This window comes from Aethalodelphis obliquidens, unplaced genomic scaffold, assembly GCF_003676395.1.
Source record: "Aethalodelphis obliquidens isolate GAN/ISIS:26980383/991018 unplaced genomic scaffold, ASM367639v1 scaffold56, whole genome shotgun sequence".
Lineage (NCBI taxonomy): Eukaryota > Metazoa > Chordata > Mammalia > Artiodactyla > Delphinidae > Aethalodelphis > Aethalodelphis obliquidens.
In genome coordinates, this window is record NW_020838000.1 from 9,877,797 (window position 1) to 9,898,065 (window position 20,269).

The following is a 20,269-nucleotide window of genomic DNA, read 5'->3' on the forward strand; positions in this document are numbered from 1 at the left end:
TTGTTTTATTTTTGCTGCCTTTTGCAAGTTCTTTATATATTCTGGATATGAGTCCTTTGTTGGATATCTAATTTGCAAATACTTTCTCCTAGGCTGTGGCTTCTTTTTGAAAATTCTGTTATAGTGTATTTTGCAGAAAAAAAATTTTAATTTTGATTAAGTCCGATATATAAATCTTTCCTCTTAGGAATCTTGCTTTTGGTGTCATGTCTAAGAACTATCTGCCTACCCTGATGTTCAGAATATATCCAGTGTTTTCTTCTAAAACCTTTACTTAGACCTACAATATATTTTGAGTTACCTCTGAATATAAAGTATGAGATTTAAGTCAATGTTCCTTTTTTCTGCGTATGGATAGACAACTATTCCAGCACTGTTTGTTGAAAAGGTTATCCTTTCTCCATTGAATTTCTTTAGCACCTCTGTCAAAAATCAAAAGGCCGTATGTGTGCCAGTCTATTGAACTCTTTAATCTGTTCCATTGATCTATATGTCTATGCCTTCACCAATACCACACTGTTTTTATTACGGTAGCTTTATTTTAATCTTAAATTTGAGTAATGTGATGCCTCCCCTGTTAGTCTTCTTTTTCAAAACTGTTTTTGCTACCCTAGTTCCTTTGCTCTTCCATATAAATTTTAAAATCAGTTTATTTGTATCTACAATATTTGCAATATAGCACATTCCTTTTTGGTAAAGGGGATAAGCAAGTGCCTGAGATGGGATGGAGGTTGTTGGTAAATATAGAAGGCACACTCTAGAAGTGAAGGGGATGGCAGTTAAAAAAAAGATAAAGGTCAAAAACTAAGAAGACAAATAACTGATCTGTTCTTAGCTCACTCTTTGTTATCAGAGTTCTAGTAGGTAATGAACAGCAGCATAGGGTTGTGTTGAGGTCCATGATGAACAATGAATTATTAGCAGCAAATGTGGACTCCTTCTCAAAATCACATGTGAAGAGCTCTCCAGAGACTGAAATGGAGAGGCAGTGGCACCACAGGTTTAGCAGTGCTCAACTGGGCACGAGAAGTACGTAATCAGAGATTGTTTCCTCTCCAAATAATGAGAGAATGATTAGCTTAATTCTCTTCATTTAAGATGGTCAGGACAAAATAATCTGATTTATAGATTTACCAATTACAAGACACACACAGAGCCAATTTCCAAAAACGTACATATGAAGTAAAAATGTTTTAATCCTAAAGCAGCATTCAACTGAATACTGTTTGGTGACCCAGAAGGTATTTCAAGACCCCAAAGTATCTTTGCATCATCCTTAGTGCATCAAAAAGGTTCTGCTTCTTTAACCTTGCTACAGTCTGAATTCTGGATGGAGGGGAGCTCTTTGTGAGCTTCTACCCTTTTCATGCGAGCCTAGGTTTCTTAGGTGGATTAAGTGAGCTGAACACAAATTCTGTGGGAGACAGAGATCCCAGATCTCCCAGTTTAAACACAGGTTTGCTCACCTGATTGTGAATCCAGAGAGCAGGAGGGTGGTTTGTGTATTTCACTGCCAATTCTATCATTCTCTCTTGTTCTAGCAGTCTGGGGCTGGAGCATATTGAGAACCCACCAACCACAGAGACTCCTGGGATAAAGAAGTCAACCCTAAAAGGAAAGGCAAGTAAATAACTATTGTTGAAGCAATTTTAAAAGTGGGTAGTAAGGTAAACAAAACTGACAAACTAGACTAAGAAAAAAGGAGAAACAAATAAAATTACTAAAATCAAGAATGAATGATGGGACATTATCACCAACCTCACCAAAAAAAAAAAAAAAAAGATTATAAAGGAATTCTATGAATAAGATAAAAAATTAGCTAACTCAGATGAAATGGACACATTCCTTGAAAGACACAAATTACCTAACTGGACTCAAGAAGAAACTGAAAATCTGAACAGACCCATAATAAGTAAATGGATTGAATTAGTAATTTTAAAACTTCCCACAAGAAAAGAATAGGTCCAGATGGCAGCACTGGTGAACTCTATCAAACATTTAATGAAAAATTAATGCTAATCTTTCACAAATACTTCCAAAAAACCCAGAAAAGAACCCTTCCCAACTTATTCTATGAGGTCAGTTACCCTGATACCAAAACCAGACAAAGCTATCACAAGAAAAGGAACTATAGATCAACATCCCTTGTGAATATAGATGCAAAAACCCCAGGAATACAAGATTGGTTTAACATATGAAAATCAATCCAATGAAATAAACCCACTTAACAGAATAAAGGACAAACCCATGTGATCATCTCAATAGATGCAAAAATGGCATCTGACAAAATTCAATACCCTTACATAATAAAAATACTCAACAAACCAGGAATAAATGTGAACTTCCTCAACATGATAAAGGCAACTATAAAATATCTACAGCCAACATCATATTTAACCTTGAAAGGCAAAAAACTTCCCCACTAAGAACAGAAGCAAGACAAAGATGTCTGCTCTGACCACTTCTACTCAACATGGTACTAAAGGTTCTAGCCAAAGCAATTAAGCAAGAAAATGAAATAAAAGGTATCCAGATTGGAGGGAAAGAAGTTGCAGATGACTTAATATTGTATATAGAAAATTCCAAGGAATTTACTATAAATATATTAGACTAATAAACAAGTTCAAATAAGGCTGCAGGATTTAAAATCAGTAATAAAAACCAATTTTACTTCTACACACTAGCAATGAACAATCTAAATGTGAAATTAAGAAAAATAATTCTATTTATAATAGAATAATAACTGGGAAGAGTCTTTAAAAGAAGTTTAAGATTTGTACACTGAAAACTACAAAACATTGTTGGAAAAAATCAAAGAAGATCTAAATAAACAGAAAGGCTTCTCATGCTCATGGACTAGAAGACCTAACACTGTTAAGATGGCATTAGTGCCCAAAGTGATCTACAGATTCAATACAATATCTATCAAACCCTAGCTGGTTTCTTTGCAGAAACTGACAAGTTGATCATAAAACTGATATGAAATTCAAGGAACCCAGAATCACAGAAGAATAAATTTGGAGGATTCATACCTTCAAAACTTATTATAAATCTACAGTAATGAGGACACTGTGTACTGGTGTAAGGAGAGGCATATATATCAATGGCAAAGAACTGAGAATCCAGAAATAAACTCTTAGATTTATGGTCAACTGATTTTCAACAACAATACCAACACAATTCAATGGCAAAAGAATAGTCTTTTCAACAAGTCATGCTGGTTTTGTAGTAATCTATAAGGGAAAAGAACCTGAAAAAGAATATATATACACACACACACACACACACACACATATAAATAACTGAATCACTTTGCTGTACACCTGAAACTAACACAACATTGTAAATCAACTATACTTCAATTAAAACAAACAAACAACAAGTGGTGCCGGGACAACTGAATAGCCACACAAAAAGAATAAAGTTGGACCCCTACCTCACACCATATACAAACTTTAACTCACATCACAGACTTAAATATAAAAGCTAAAATTATAAACTCTTAGAAGACTTACACAGGAGTAACTCTTCATGGCAACAGATACTTAGAAATGACACTAAAACACAAAGGTCAAAGAAAAAATGGAGAAACTAGACTGCATACAATGAAAAACTTTGTGCCACAAATGATACCATCAAGAAAAAGATGACCCTCAGAATGGGAGAAAATATTTTCAAATCATGTATCTAATAAGGGACTTGGATACACATTATATAAAGAACTCTTAACAAGTCAGTAATAAAAAGACAACTCAAGTAAAAAATGGGCAAAGGATTTGTACAAACGTTTCTCCAAAGAAGACATACAAATGGTTAATAAGTACATGAAAAATCCTCAACATCATTAGTTATTAGGGAAAGGCAAATCAAAATCACAATGGGCTATCACTTCACACTCACTTGGATGGATGGCTAATCAAAAAGACAATATCAAGGATCAGAGAAATCAGAACCCTTACACATCGCTGATGGGAATGTAAAATGGTCTTGCCACTTTAGAAAACAATTTGGCAGTGCCTGAAAATGTTAAACATATGTGACCAGCAATTCCACTCCTAGGTATATACCGAAGAGAAAAAAATATGTATGTCCACTCAAAAGCATGTACATGAATGTTCACAGCAGCATTATTGATAATAGTCTAAAAGTTTCAAAATAATCTAAACATTCATCAACTGATGAAGGCATAAACAAAATGTGGTACATCCACACGACGGAATTAAATACTGATCACATGCCACCACATCGATGAACAACAAAATTATGTTAAGTTAAAGAAACCAGTCACAAAAAAAGATCACACATTATATATTTCTATTGATATTAAATGTCCAGAAGAGGCAAATCTGCAAAGACAGAAAGTAGAACAGTGGTTGCCTAAGAGGGTGAGGATGGGGACTGAATGATAATTAGTGCAGAGTTTTTTTCTGGGATGATGAGAACGTTCTAAAATTTGTCTGGGCTGATTGATCACTGTAGTTCTGTGAATATACTAGAAATCACTGAATTGTACACTTTAAATGAGGGAATTTTATGATATGTAAAGTATATCTCAATAAAAGTTTTTAAAAAGTGTGGGGAAAAAAATGGCAACAAACACTCTCTCACTGGCATTTGAAAAACTAAACAGGCTGATGCGGGCTCCTAAGTTCCAAGAGTCTCATTTTCCTTCTTCTCTTCTAACCATTCTCCTGTAGTCGAGAACTCTTGTGAGTTCTTCTACTGAAATGAATTCTATGCCACAGAAACTTTTTGGGGGAGGGGGGCTGGGGGGGTGATTCTAGGAAATGCAACAAATCTAGTCACATACCAAGGAAAGGGAAACTCTTTAGAAACTGGGACCACAGGAAATTCTCATCTCCATGTCCAGAAAACTCAAATATCCCATATAGCTGCTTCTCAGCCATCAAAGAGCAATAGTATTAAAAAAAAGCAATAGTATCATTTCTCTCCAGTTGCTTCCCTACCAGCAGGCTTACACGAAAAGCACTTGACGTTCTCTCCTGATTTGATCTATGTATGGCCTTAAAAGATGTTCTCTTCTCATCTCTGGCCTTAGATATCTGGCCATTTTTTTATAGTCTTAGAAAACCAGTTCTGGACTGGAAGTGCTCCAGAAAAGGTCCCCAGGCTGTTTTCGCATTTATTCACTTCCTTCTTTCCCATGAATATTCTAATTCCCCTTCCATTTCAGACAAGATACAAATTTTAAAAGACTATAGCTAACATTTATTAACACAGTTGCTATATGCTTTCAGAGAAGAGGTAAATGGCATCTCCATAGCTTCTGTGTTTAAAAAAATTAATCTCTGAGCTACTTTTGCTGCTTTATCTCCTGAACTATAGCACCCTCTGCTGCTTGATGTTGATAAAGACCTTTCTCTCAGGTGTCCCTCTTCTCTAGTAACTCTGGAAACCCTTTGCCTTTAAAAGGACTCCTTCATGAAATGCTACAGAAGAACCTCATCTGAATGGACTTAAGAAAATATGTACAATACGTATTTAATAAAACATCTTTCTAAGAAAGAATTAAGTTTTAAACACACAAGCGCGCGCACATGCACCCCTTTAAAAATGCCCTCTGCAGGATCAGCAACCAGATGAGTGAGTACGTGAAGAGCGGAGAGAAAAGACCTAATTCTGTAGTGAAGCGCACATATCCACATCCAATGTGACACACCAGGCAGCCCCATCCTGCCCCAGGGCCCAGAACAGAGCAGGCACACAAACCACAGCCGAACGACAATGCTTTAGCCGTCAGCTACCGTACTCGGCAAACGCGACAGACGGCATCTGCCCACCATGAACAGGCACTGGGGTTGGTGTTGCAGGTAAAGATGCAAGTATGTCTTGGTTCCTGCCCTCAAAAAACTCCCAAGTGGGAGGAAAATTAACAAATAAACACGATTAATGGGGCTATGAAAAACTCTGCTTGGCAGAGAGAAAACGCTCATCATTTGAGATCTGTCTGGAAGTACCTGTACTTAGTATAGGTTTCTTCTTAGCTCCAACATATGTGATCCTGATTTTCTCAGGCAAATAACTAATAAAGCTGCTGCTTTACTTAAAAAAAAAAACTTGCTTGGGGGGTGGGACGTGGGGAGGGGAGGCGAGGAAGAAGTAGTCAATTCCACTAGGGGTGGAGGAATTAGGAAGGACTTCACTGAGGAGTCCTGAAAGACAGTGCTCATCAGACAAGCACTGGAGGAGGACACCATCTGAACAAAGATGCCAAGGAACGCAGCACTACCTCAGCGTGGCCCTGCGAGTCAGGGCTGTGAGGCCGTCTCTATATACGTCTACAGCGCAGCTGCCCTGCCAGCGGGTGGCGGGGGGGGGGGGTGGGGGGAAGAGTCCTATTTCTCTAATCTTGCTCCTCTAATCACTTTCTTCTCAGTGTCCTCCTCTCTTAGTACAGCCCAGTCACTTGCAAGCATAAAACCTTGTGTTATCTTGTACGAAGTCAGAGACACACCTTTCTCTCTCCAAAAAACGCCTGGGCCTTGCTCGCCTGGGTGCGTTCTGTGCACAGCCCAGGTGCGGAGCACACACTGACTGCACACAAGGGACAGCATCACAGGGAGTGGAGCTGTGCACTGGCCCACTCCTCACAGGTCTGCTGCTCTTCCAACAATAGCCTCACTGCAGGGGAACTGGCAGAGGAGCTAAGAGTTACAATCTGTCCCTTGGGCCTCACCAACACAGATGATCTAACTGACTGTGAAACACTGGCTACAACAAAAAAACAAAACAAACTCTGCCCGACATACCCCAAGACACAAAAATATTACTATTCCCTGTTTAAAGACATGGAAACGGAAGCTCAGAGCAAGAAGAAAGCCGCCCATATCACAGAGCCAGCAGGTAGAAAAGCAAGCCTTTGGGCCAGGCAGTCTGCAGAGCACAAGGCGTGTGACGCTATGATACAGCCGCCCAGGGGGACAGACCCAACACTGGTGATATTACCAAATCCATTCACTGATACGGTGCATGTAACACCCACCCTGAGTGATTTTATCTTGAGGCTCACAGGGAGACCCTATTTCTATGTATATCACCAGGGAAGGATGACATTTTTCTTATCAGATAACAGTTTGCAAACTTACAGTTTGCAAGTGCCAACACACTCACACACACGCCATGGGAGCAGCAGTGTGACGAAGGCACAGGCTTTTTCTAATCAGGACGCTGGGGTCAGAGTCCTGGCACAACTCTGAGTTGGAGGCAGGGAGATAATTGTGTGCACAGGACACAAACACTTCCCCAGAAGGGAAATGTGGAAAGATAGATCATTACAATTAAAGTTTGCACTTTCAATGTAATAACTGCTAAACTAGTTTGGAAGGGTAAAAACGCTGCCCTCCCCCCTAAAACAGCCCAAATTCACTTAATATGTATCACTGAACATGTGCAAAGATTGCAGTAAATTGCTTCACAAACGCAAATTATTGCAATCAGCATCTTGTTTTCTAGTTCTAAATTCAAAGGCAAACTATTAACACAAGACTGCTAACTCTTGCTATTATCACATTTGCTATTATCACACATCCTCCTTCTAACAAAACCACATTTCCAGATGGACTGCCAAAATTAGTCAAGTGACTCCTAAGAAAGACAACCAAGACTGACATGCCAGAAATTCATTTAGAAATGAATGCTTTATTTAAATAAAGGAAACAGACACCCAAACACACCTTTCCTAAGGAAATACAAGTTGCTTTATTTACAATTCAACTTGAATCCCAGCGCAGTGAGGCCATTTGCGGGAACAGTGGGACAGCTGGGCTGTTACACTGTCAGCGTACTGACCAGCTCTCAGAGTCCAGAGTGTGATGTGGGCTGGGCCCCATGGGGGATCCTGATAATAAATTCAGCAAAATATTTCAACTCAACCCAGACAAGTTATGAGGGATACAGGAATTCAGGCAAGAGGGTGGGCAGCTCTGTGACACACCTCGTTAGAACAACCAGTTTCAGACTGCTGTGTTTACTCTGCATTTGACAGAAAGAAGACTGATTTTTAAAAATGGATCAACCCCCCAGCAACACAAAACTGAAGCACGTTAGATTACTGCAGTGCAATCTATTAGCAGCCATTCCTGCAGAACGTAATCAGAGTTGTCAGGTCCTCAGACCACAGCTAGCTGCTGTTTCAATCTGTAAAACTCAAGAAGTTCTGGGAAGTACTCCTTGGCATGAGCCCTCCCAAAGTCCACCATTAGCCCCACCAAAGAGCCAGGTAGGCTCCAGTGCTGGGTCGCCTCAGGCCAAACAACCAACAGGGAGGGAACCCCACCCCACCCATCAGCAGACAATCGGATTAAAGTTTTACTGAGCTCTACCCACCAGAGCAACACCCAGCTATACCCACCACCAGTCCCTCCCATCAGGAAGCTTGCACAAGTCTCTTAGATAGCCTCATCCACCAGAAGACAGACAGCAGAAGCAAGAACTACAATTCTGCAGCCTGTGGAATGAAAACCACATTAACAGAAAGATAGACAAGATGAAAATGCAGAGATGTACCAGATGAAGCAACAAGATAAAACCCCAGAAAAACAACTAAATGAAGTGGAGATAGGCAACCTTCCAGAAAAAGAACTCAGAATAAAGATAGTGAAGATGATCCAGGACCTTGGAAAAAGAATGGAGGCAAAGATCAAGAAGACGCAAGAAACGTTTGACAAAGACCTAGAAGAATTAAAGAACAAATACCTAGAAGAATTAAAGAACAAACAAATAGAGATGAACAATACAATAACTGAAATGAAAAATACACTAGAAGGAATCAATAGAATAACTGAGGCAGAAAAAAGGATAAGTGACCTGGAAGACAGAATGGTGGAATTCACTGCCACAGAGCAGAATAAAGAAAAGAGAATGAAAAGAAATGAAGAGAGCCTAAGAGACCTCTGGGACAACATTAAACATACCAACATTCGCATTATACGGGTCCCAGAAGAAGAGAGAGAGAAAGGACCCGAGAAAATATTTGAAGAGATTATACACAAAAACTTTCCTAACATGGGAAAGGAAATAGCCACTCAAGTCCGGGAAGCACAGAGAGTCACAGGCAGGATAAACCAAGGACAGACATGCCAAGACACATAGTAATCAAACTGACAAAAATTAAAGACAAAGAAAAATTATTAAAAGAAAAAAGGGAGGGGCTTTCCTGCTGGCACAGTGGTTGAGAATCCGCCTGCCAATAAAGGGGACGTGGGTTTGAGCCCTGGTCCGGAAAGATCCCACATGCTGCAGAGCAACTAAGCTCGTGCCACAGCTACTGAGCCTGCACTCTAGAGCCTGCGAGCCACAACTACTGAAGCCCAAGTGCCTAGAGCCCATGCTCTGCAACAAGAGAAGCCAGCGCAGTGAGAAGCCTGTGCACCGCAACGAAGAAGAACCCCAGCTCACCACAACTAGAGAAAGTCGGCATGCAGCAATGAAGACGCAATGCAAGCCAAAATAAATAAATAGATAAATAAATTTATTTTTAAAAAAAAGCAACAAGGGAAAAAATGTCAAATAACACACAAGGGAACTCCCATGAGGTTAACAGCTGATCTCTCAGCAGAAACTCTACAAGCCAGAAGAGTGGCACGGTATATTTAAAGTGATGAAAGGGAAGAACCTACAACCAAGATTACTCTACCTGGCAAGGATCTCATTCAGATTCAATGGAGAAGTCAAAAGCTTTACAGAAAAGCAAAAGCTAAGAGAATTCAGCACCACCAAACCAGCTCTACAACAAATGCTAAAGGAACTTCTCTAAGTGGGAAACACAAAAGAAAAGGATCTACAAAAACAAACCCAAAACAATTAAGAAAATAGTAATAGGAACATACATATTGATAATCACCTCAAATGTGAATGGATTAAATGCTCCAACCAAAAGACACAGGCTCGCTGAATGGATACAAAAAAAAAACCTCCATATGTATGCTGTCTACAAGAGAGCCACTTCAGACCTAGGGACACATACAGACTGAAAGTGAGGGGATGGAAAAAGATATTACATGCAAATGGAAATCAAAAGAAAACTGGAGTAGCAATACTCATATCAGATAAAACAGACTTTAAAGAATGTTACAAGAGACAAGAAAGGACACTACATAATGATGAAGGGATCAATCCAAGAAGAAGCTATAATGATTATAAATATATATGCACCCAACACAGGAACACCTCAATACGTAAGGCAAATGCTAACAGCTGTAAAAGAGGAAATCAACAGTAACACAATAATAGTGGGGGACGACTTTAACACCTCACTTACACCAATGGACAGATCATCCAAACAGAAAATTAATAAGGAAACACAAGCTTTAAGTGACACAACAGACCAGATAGATTTGATATTTATAGGACATTCCAACCGAAAACAGCAGATTACACTTTCTTCTCAAGTGTACACAGAACATTCTCCAGGATAGATCACATCTTGGGTCACAAACCAAGCCTCAGTAAATTTAAGAAAACTGAAATCGTATCAAGCATCTTTTCTGACCACAATGCTATGAGATTAGAAATCAATTACAGGGGCAAAAAACGTAAAAAACACAAACACATGGAGGCTAAACAATACATTACTAAATAACCAAGAGATCACTGAATATGATCATCTCAATAGATGCAGAAAAAGCTTTTGACAAAATGCAACACCCATTTATGATAAAAAAACTCTCCAGAAAGTAGGCACAGAGGGAACCTTCCTCAACATGATAAAGGCCATATATAACAAACCCATAGCAAACATCATTCTCAATGGTGAAAAACTGAAAGCATTTCTTCTAAGATCAGGAACAAGACAAGGATGTCCACTCTCGCCACTATTATTCAACACAGTTTTGGAAGTCCTAGCCATGGCAATCAGAGAAGAAAAAGAAATAAAAGGAACACAAATTGGAAAAGAAGAAGCAAAACTGTCACTGTTTGCAGATGACATGATACTATACATAGTTAATCCTAAAGATGCCACCAGCAAACTACTAGAGCTAATCAATGAATTTGGTAAAGTTGCAGGATATAAAATTAATTCACAGAAATTTCTGGCATTCCTATACACTAACAATGAAAGATCAGAAAGAAAAATAAAGGAAACAATCCCATTCACGATTGCAACAAAAAGAACAAAATACCTAGGAATAAACCTACCTAAGGAGGTAAAAGACCTGTACTCAGAAAACTATAAAACACTGATGAAAGAAATCAAAGATGACACAAACAGATGGAGAGATATACCATGTTCTTGGATTGGAAGAATCAATATTGTGAAAATGACTCCACTACCCAAAGCAATCTACAGATTTGATGCAATCCTTATCAAATTACCAATGGCATTTTTTACAGAACTACAAAAAAAAAATCTTAAAATTTGTACAGAAACACAAAAGACCCCAAATAGCCAAAGGAATCTTGAGGGAAAAAAATGGAGCTGGAGGAATCAGGCTCCCTTACTTCAGACTCTACTACAAAACTACAGTAATCAAGACAACATAGTACTGGCACAAAAACAGAAATACAGACCAATGGAACAGGATAGAAAGCCCAGAGATAAACCCACATATCTACGGTCAACTAATCTATGACAAAGGAGACAAGGATATACAATGGAGAAAAGACACTCTCTTCAATAAGTGGTGCTGGGAAAACTGGACAGCTACATGTAAAAGAATGAAATTAGAACACTCCCTAACACCATACACAAAAATAAACTCAAAATGGATTAAAGACCTAAATGTAAGACGAGACATTATAAAACTCTCAGAGGAAAATATAGGAAGAACACTCTGACATAAATCGCAGCAAGATCTTTTTTGACCCACATCCTAGAGTAGTGGAAATAAAAACAAAAATAAACAAATGGGACCTAATGAAACTTAAAAGCTTTTGCACAGCAAAGGAACCTATAAACAAGACAAAAAGACGACCCTCAGAATGGGAGAAAATATTTGCAAACGAATCAATGGAGGAAGAATTAATCTCCAAAACATGTAAACAGCTCATGCAGCTCAATATTAAAAAAGCAAACAACCCAATGCAAAAATGGGCAGAAGACCTAAATAGACATTTCTCCAAAGAAGACATACAGATGGCCAAGAGGCACATGAAAAGCTGCTCAACATCACTAATCATTAGAGAAAGGCAAATCAAAACCACAGTGAGGTATCACCTCACACCGGTTAGAATGGGCATCATCAGAAAATCTACAAAGAACAAATGCTGGAGAGGGTGTGGAGAAAAGGGAACCCTCTTGCACTGTTGGTGGGAATGTAAATTGATACAGCCACTATGGAGAACAGTATAGAGGTTCCTTAAAAAACTAAAAATAGAATTACCATATGACCCAGCAGTCCCACTACCAGGCATATACCCAGAGAGAACCATAATTCAAAAAGACACATGCACTCCAATGTTCCTTGCAGCACTATTTACAATAGCCAAGACATGGAAGCAACCTAAATGCGTATCAACAGACGAATGGATAAAGAAGATGTGGTACAGTTATACAATGGAATATTACTCAGCCATAAAAAAGGAATGAAATTGGATCATTTGTAGAAATGTGGATGGATGTAGAGACTGTCATACAGAGTGAAGTCAGTCAGAAAGAGAAAAACAAATATTGTATATTAACGCATATATGTAGAATCTAGAAAAAATGGTACAGATGGTACAGAAAAATGGTACAGAACTATTTTGCAAGGCAGAAATAGAGACATAGATGTAGAGAACAAACGATGTAGACAACAAGGGAGGGAGGAGGGGATGAACTGGGAGACTGGGATTGACATATATACACCAATATGAATAAAATAGATAACTAATAAAAACCTGTTATATAAAAAATAAAATAAAAATTTTAAAAATGTGTATCAACCCCCAGCAACACATAACTGAAGCAGATTAGATTACTGCAGTGCATTCTATTAGCAGCCATTCCTGCAGAATGTAATTATCAGAGTTGTCAGGTCCTCGGACCACAACTAGCTGCTTTGTTTCAATCTGGAAAACTCAAGGCAGCAATTTTCATCTATGACTGAGAGGGTCATATGCTCAAAACCAAGGTGAGCTGAGGATAGGAAATGAATCAGATTCTCCATGCCAAAAAGAGGCTCAGGCCGAATGGAGACGCTCTAGAATTCCTACTCCCTGGCAGAAACAGTAGCCATAGAAGTCCTTTCCAGAAGGAAAAACAAGCTCTTGTATCTGATGGCACCTTGAACACACACACACTTAGGAAACAGAAAAGCCACTTACCACTGGCCGGCTTTAAAAGAAAAGTCTTTATCAGCTACAAGCAGGCGGAGCCTCTTCACAGATGGGGACTCATCAGCTGCTCCACACACCTTAGCTGCTGACACCACCTGGAGCCAAAAGACCACAGTGGCTGAGGTTAGGTGCACACAACTCAGGAACAAACTGTGGCTTTCTGCTAGGTAGGTTTTTGGGTTTTTTTAAAAATCTACAAAGATGTGGGTTTTGAAAATTGCAAAACAAAGTAAAGCACACTTTGCTTTAGAATTCTGCCTACCACCAGGTGAACAAATTTTAATTATTTTGGGAGAATTTTATTCTGCATACAAAACTCACCTCTGAGAGGGACCGTTTAACAAGCGTGTATTTGTGGAGCGTGCAGTGTGTGCCACGCACGAGGCTGGGTGCTCTGGGGAAGAGCCGGGGCACCGGAGCCCCATGCAGCCCTGCCTGGAGCCTGACTGCTCTGTCAGCGCTATGCACGTAAATGAGACCCACCGTCAGCCACAAGCCTGTGTTTGTTCTGAGCCCTCCAGAAGCCCACGCCAAGCTGACTTCAGAAATTAAAAGCCAAGCACTTAGAAACTTTTTTTTATTTTAAGCAATTTTCACAGAGTAAGTTGTGTGCCTGTTTAATCTAATGACAGACAACAAATTGGGTTTGTACTCCTTGTGCCTTTGTTTTCTTCATTTATTTTTTCTAATTCATTATTTATTATATTTTACAAGATATAAAGAGTTCACAACCTTCAAACAACAAAAACAGCCCTTTGCCACAGATCGTTGGACAAACACTATTTTAAACGATGTATCTGATTTCCAGAAAATCCTAAAAAGGTCTGAGTCAGGTACTCTTCAGTTCAGTGACATCCATGCCTCCAACACCCCTCAAATTCCAAATGCCTCTACTTCCTACATTCCTTGTTTCTTCCGCCTGTGGGTTTCTCTTCCTCCCAAACCTGGGATTTCTTCACAACAGGGCTGAAAAGACAATATGACTCTTTCCTCCACCTACTGCCCTTCAGCTCCACTTCTGGCAGCAAATCAAATCAGTAGCAGGTGACCAAACACAGTCCTTCTCCTTGACTGTGTTACCTTCACAGCTCCATTAGGGGGCGCCTTGGGAATCTGTCGAGGTCAGTGAGCCTCCCACCCTAATGCTAGCTCCCCTAGCCCCTTTTTTCCAATAGGACCAAGTCAAGTCAAACTATCAGTGGGAGACAATTCTTAAAAATCCACGGGAAAATTCTCCAGATAATGATGGTCTCCCTCGCCACCTCAACAAACCTCTTAAAATGTTCTCCCTTTCTCTTGCTCCTGTAAAATCCCCTGCCTCTCTTTCTCTGTATTTTTGCCAGTCCTCTCTCTCCTCCTCTCCCTGAGAGCAAGTGGGGTGAATATCCCCTCTGGAGCCTCTGAGCCTGGCCCCACCCCCGCCCTGCATGAAACGCTACTTCACCAGCTCCCACCAGCCTCTCCTCCAGGTTCAACCTGCTCCTCTAGACCCCCTGACTCATCAGACATGATGTCTAATGCTAACTGGTCATCCTCAACAATTCAGCAGCAAAGAGGAAGCAGCAGAGTACGGCTTTTAACAGCACAGGCTCTACAGCTAGACTGCTTGGTATTGAAGCCTGGTGCCACCACTTACCAGCTGTGTGACCCTGGCCACACGTGTGACCCTAGGCCGCCTCAGCTGGGAGATGAGAATAACAGCACCTGTACCTCACAGAGTTGGTGGGAAGATTAAAGGAGACAACATATGCAAAGCACACATAACGCTGCTGGCCCACAGTAAGTGCTCCTTAAGTGTCTGTTTTTATGTATCTTATTGCATTAATTATAATGAATTTATCAGTATTTATTCATTATTACAAGAAATCTCACACTTTATCCATTTACGATCGCACATGCCACCTCACCAGTGCCGCCATGCAGGGACTCGCAGACCAAGCGCCGCACACCCCGGGGAGCTGTTCTCATGGACAACAGTACACACTATAAAGCATGGTGGTCTTGGTACCACAGCCCATTCATTGTTTTGCTAGAACAAACCTAAAAGCCATACCGTCTTTAAAAGCTATTCTGGAAATCTTGCCTTTAACACTGGCCTCTACTTATACTTCTTCATCCAACAGAACCTTCCCTGCTCCCTTGATGCTCTCTGCACCCATGGGAAACCTGGCTTCTGCTCTCCTGTGACTTCTCCCAAGCTTGGTGGATGTCTTGCCGAACAACCAAACTCAACATCCAGTCCCAGTTCTCAGCCTCCCTTCCAAGCGTCCCTGGTCTCTCTGAATTTGATGCTTCCTACTTCCTTTCCATCCTGAAGCACCCTCCTTGCCTGGGACGGCTGACACTGAACTCTCCCGACCCCCTCCTGCCTCTCTGACCTGGTCCTCCTGCCCCTTCTCCGCCCCTCCTCCCACTTCCTTACCAGGCGCTTCCTCTGAGCTGCCTCACTCCTGCGCCCTCTTCACCTCCGGGCTGAGGGCCTCAAGCACTCCCAAAGCTACAACCCTCCACCCCAATTCACTGTTACTTCTCTGCCAATCACAGGCTCACATCTACATGCCCCTGTAAAAACAGTCAACGTCTGAGGAGCATTTATCTCAGGTGTACGCCAGGTGCTAAGCTAAATGTTTTATGTGCATTAATTCATTCAGCTAATATGAATAACCATATTCTATCCCGAGAGACAGTATTGTTACCCTCCATTCTGCAGATGAGGAAGTGGAAAGGTTCAGTAACTTGCTCCAGATCACTCAGGAATGGCCGTGTCGGGATTCACACCCAGGTCTGCTTGGCCCTTGACCACCTGAAAGTCCTGATCCAATGGCAAACGCACTGATGTGCACAACTAAACCCAGCATATTCATTCCTTCCACAAACCTTTCTTGAACTTGGTGCCTGGCGCTGGAGGCGCAGAGGTGGAGAAGGCTGCTCCTGCCCTCAGAGGGCCCCGCAAAAGCAGCCGCCTTTCACGATCAAGGTTTCAGGCCAAGGTTTCAATTCTGGATCGACCTTGGAGTCAGTAAGTCAAATCCATGATCTACTGGTACCTGCGCACACAGTCTTGGTTCATCGCTAACACAGGCCAGTTCCACGAATTCAGCTCACGCCTCTTCCTCCCCTTGCTCGCCCACCACCATCCTAAGCCAAGAACTCTGCTCTTCTCGCTTGAGTTTCTGCCTCAGCCTCCTTCTTATCTCTCTCAAAACAGACAACAGGCGAATATTCCTCATGTTCTGACCTCACCGAGTTACTCACCAGCTCAAAACCCTCCAAGGTCTCCCTAACTCTCAACTACAAACAAAATGCTCAGAGGCCTTGGTAACTCATGCCAGCCTGAGCTCCTCCTGGTTTACCAGCCAAACTGGACGACTTGCCAGTCCTTAAAGGCAACTGACACCTGCCTCCCTCTCAAAGCCCTGCTGAGGTCTCTGGGCAGGCACCCGCCCTCAGTCCTGTCACCCTCCCACCCAGGCCCCCGGGCCCTGCTCAAACACCACCCCTCACTCAGATCCTCCCTCTCCTCTCCATCCTCTCAACTCTGCCAATAAAATTTTTCCGCCTGTCTTATCATACTTAGCACATTTAATGTAAATATAAATACTCATGAACAGATCTTTTCCACACACAGACCACAAGCCTCCTGAGGTCACGTACTGGATAGAATTTCCATCTAGGTCACTTCCCTGCCTCAAGCATGGGGCCAAACACATAGTTAAGATTCAGTAAATATCTGCAGAATGAACGAAAACTCTAACTTAAAGTGACTTAAAATTGGTTTCCAAAACAAAGGTTAGTAGAAATTCAGGAGTTATTTGTTGTTCAAAAAAACAAAAAAACGAAAAGAAAAGAAAAGAAAAGAAAAAAAAAGCAAGTGGGGGACCACTAAAGAAAATCTAAATTCATGTTCAAAACTGTGGAAAAGTCAGGGAAGGCAGGGATTTCTTCAGTAGAATAGGAATCTTCCTTTGTTTGCCACACACTCTATTTTAAGTATCTTATTACAAAGTAATAATCAGCAGAGGACTCTCATGACATTATTACTCTTATTTTTTTAGGTTTACAAAAAAGAAACATTTGTTTTTGTAAAGTCATTATTTTCTTTCAATACAATAATCTGCAAAAACACAGCCAAGAGCTAGATTATTTCATTTGTAACAGTTTAATGGGCATCTGTCAGATTCATTAAAAGCTAGATATGTATAAGCTTTAAACACATCCCAAAGAGTCACCTGGTCACAGGGAAATGACATTCATAATCACAGGGGAGGTGGGGAAAGGCACAGAGAATTTCAGCTGAAACATGAGCATGCTTGACCAACAAATGCTAGACTACATAAAATGAATTCAACAATCATCTGCCAATGTCCAAATAAATTCAATTAAGAAGGGAAAGAAGTTATACTTCCCATTGAAAAAGTTCTGTTTTCATCTGGATAGCCCCCATGACCAAAAATGATCCCAGATGCTTTATGCCTACTGGTATTAATACAAAAGGCAACATACCTGTTGCTATTAGTCCAAATAATCTGGGCAAAACTGCTATAACTGGTCACACAAAATACCTTTGCACAATTCATGATTTTTAAAGACATGCCTCCCTCTTAACACCTTATTTTCTTAATATAAATACTGTTTACTATACAAAGATTTCTAGCAATGGGGATTAAAAACATTAGCAAAATCTTTTTGAAGGCCGTGTCTTTTATTTTATTCTGAAGCTATTTCATATAATTAAGCCATGATTATGGCTCTGGTTATATGCCATTCTTTCTCTACTTTTAGTGAATAAGCAAAACATGATGGAGAAACTGTATGTTTTAACATTTGTACTTGTTCTCAATGGATCAAAAGATTTCGCAACTGAAACCTCAACTAGCCATGTCCTAAGTTAAAACACATGGCAGGAAATGAAGTTTTCCATAAAATAACATCTAGACTCTTCTACTGTTCAGTAAAATAACAATACATTTGCCAACTTTTACTAGCACACTTTTTTAATGCTTTGTCAGAGTCAGCATCTAAAAGGAAATGCCATCATGCTGACTGAAAGGGTTTTATGGACGATATTTTGATGTTACTGCTGCTACAAAAGTCTCTGTTCAGGAAATGGGCCTTTCTCTGGGAAACCTGGCCGCCTTTCCCTGTTCACTCCCATTCATTCATTTGCTGGCTTAAAAATTTAGACAAAGTCAGTAGTAGAGACGACCTGAAACAAAAACACAGGTGGGGCACAGAGCATTTCAGAGGTGAAGGAAAATGTAGTCATCATCCAGAATAGTGTGTCATCTTACACATAAGGACACCAAGGCCCAGAGACATGATTTTAACTGTGGCTGAACACCAATCTGATGAGTAGGAATCTGATTAAAAGAAAATGGTTTTACTGAAGTAAATTACTGACAAGGAAAGACCACACAATTCTGTCAACTGTATAACCTCTTCAACGGTGTGTGCCGTCAACACCACGGCCTGCTGTGACAATGTGCTCTCCCTGCTCCTCCCAAACACTCACCCATCCACCTGGGCTGAGTCTGCTCTCTGCCCCCTCAAGCCTTCACTCTCTCATGCATCACTCCCCGCTCCCCTGTCTCCATGACAACACACTCGCGTTCGGGTCTGCCGCCTCACATAAGGACACCGGCAGCAAACGCCTACACACAGCGCTCACCACCGGCTAGCCACTCCACGTACAGCATTCATTCCATCGTCACAACAACCCGAAGAGGTGGGTATTGCTATCATCCCCATTTTATATGTGAGAAAACTGAGGTCCCAGAGCTAGTAAGTGGCAAAGCCGAGATTTGAATCCAGGCACTTGACCACTGTGCTTTGCTGCTTCTCAAAACATAACAATTAAAACAAGCCTCTCCCTTAACCCAGCTGTTACCCCATTTCTCTGCTACCATCCACATAAAAAATTTCAGAGGGATACATGGTCCTGGCTCCACTTCCCTATTTCCCACCCTCTCCCCAACACATCCATCAGGCGTTCACGCTCAGCGATGCACTGAACTGAAGCCAGCCACTCCGGTGGCCCACTATCCACTCTGCTATATCCAGTGATGGCCTCTCAGCAAACTTCCACGTGGTTGGCTGCTCCCTCCCGGAAACACTTTTCCTCCTGGCTTCACCAACACGTGCTGATCGCCCGCCTGCCTGGTCAGCCCCTGCTTCCCCATCTCCTCCGCTGGCCCTTCCTCTCCTGCTTGACCTCTAGATGTTGACATGCCCCAGGCTGAGTGCCGGGCCCTCTCCCTCTCCTCTCTATGTGGCTTAAACTTTTCATCTCCAGCAGTGAACTCCAATCTCGTATACCCAACTGCTGACTTCAATTTCCATTTCAAACAAAACATCCAACATAGAACTCTTTTATCTCTCAAAGTTTCTTCCTTTTTATTATGGAAAACATCAAACATACACAAAACTAGTAAAAATAATATAATGAATCTCCATGTAGCCATGACCCACATTGAACAGCTGATGTGAGGTGACAAAGCTCATGGCTGATCTTGTCTCATCTGTAACTCCATCTACCTCCCACCCCAGATTATCCCCAAACTGAGCTCTTTATCCCCCTCCTCCAAACTTGTTCTTCTCTATTTTAGTAAATATGTGCCACCACCATCATCTACCCCGATGATTCAAATCCCAAACTAGAAGTCTCTTGGTCTCCTGTCCTCTCACTAGCTGTACGCCCCCCGCCCCACCTGTGAATCCCATCAGCCCCACCCACAACCCCACCACGCTACCCTAAGCCACCGTCATCTCTCCGCGGACTATGTCAGTAGCCTCCAACTTGGTGTCAAAGCACCGCAGAAGCCCAGAGCTCTACCGAGCCAATAGATGACCCACTTACAATGTAAACCACACGTCATTTCCCTGCTTTAAACCTTCTGTCGCCCTGAGAATAAAACCCCAACTCCTTGTCCAAGGCCACAGCAGTTTCCTGTTGGGAGCCAAGAAGTTTTCGCCATTAGAAGATGGCCGACACCCT

At 41.2% G+C, this 20,269-nt stretch overlaps 1 protein-coding gene across 2 annotated transcripts in view; it reads right to left on the reverse strand.

Annotated features, from left to right (window-relative positions):
• Positions 1 to 20,269, reverse strand: part of OXNAD1 (oxidoreductase NAD binding domain containing 1) — a 55,456-nt gene that overhangs the window by 14,322 nt on the left and 20,865 nt on the right. For both annotated transcript variants that reach the window (XM_027086563.1, XM_027086564.1), the window contains 2 exons: positions 13,264 to 13,370; positions 1,467 to 1,608 (listed from right to left, as the gene is read on the reverse strand). In XM_027086563.1, the coding sequence (XP_026942364.1) occupies positions 1,467 to 1,608; positions 13,264 to 13,370 (249 nt within the window). The remainder of the gene's footprint in view (positions 1 to 1,466; positions 1,609 to 13,263; positions 13,371 to 20,269) is intronic.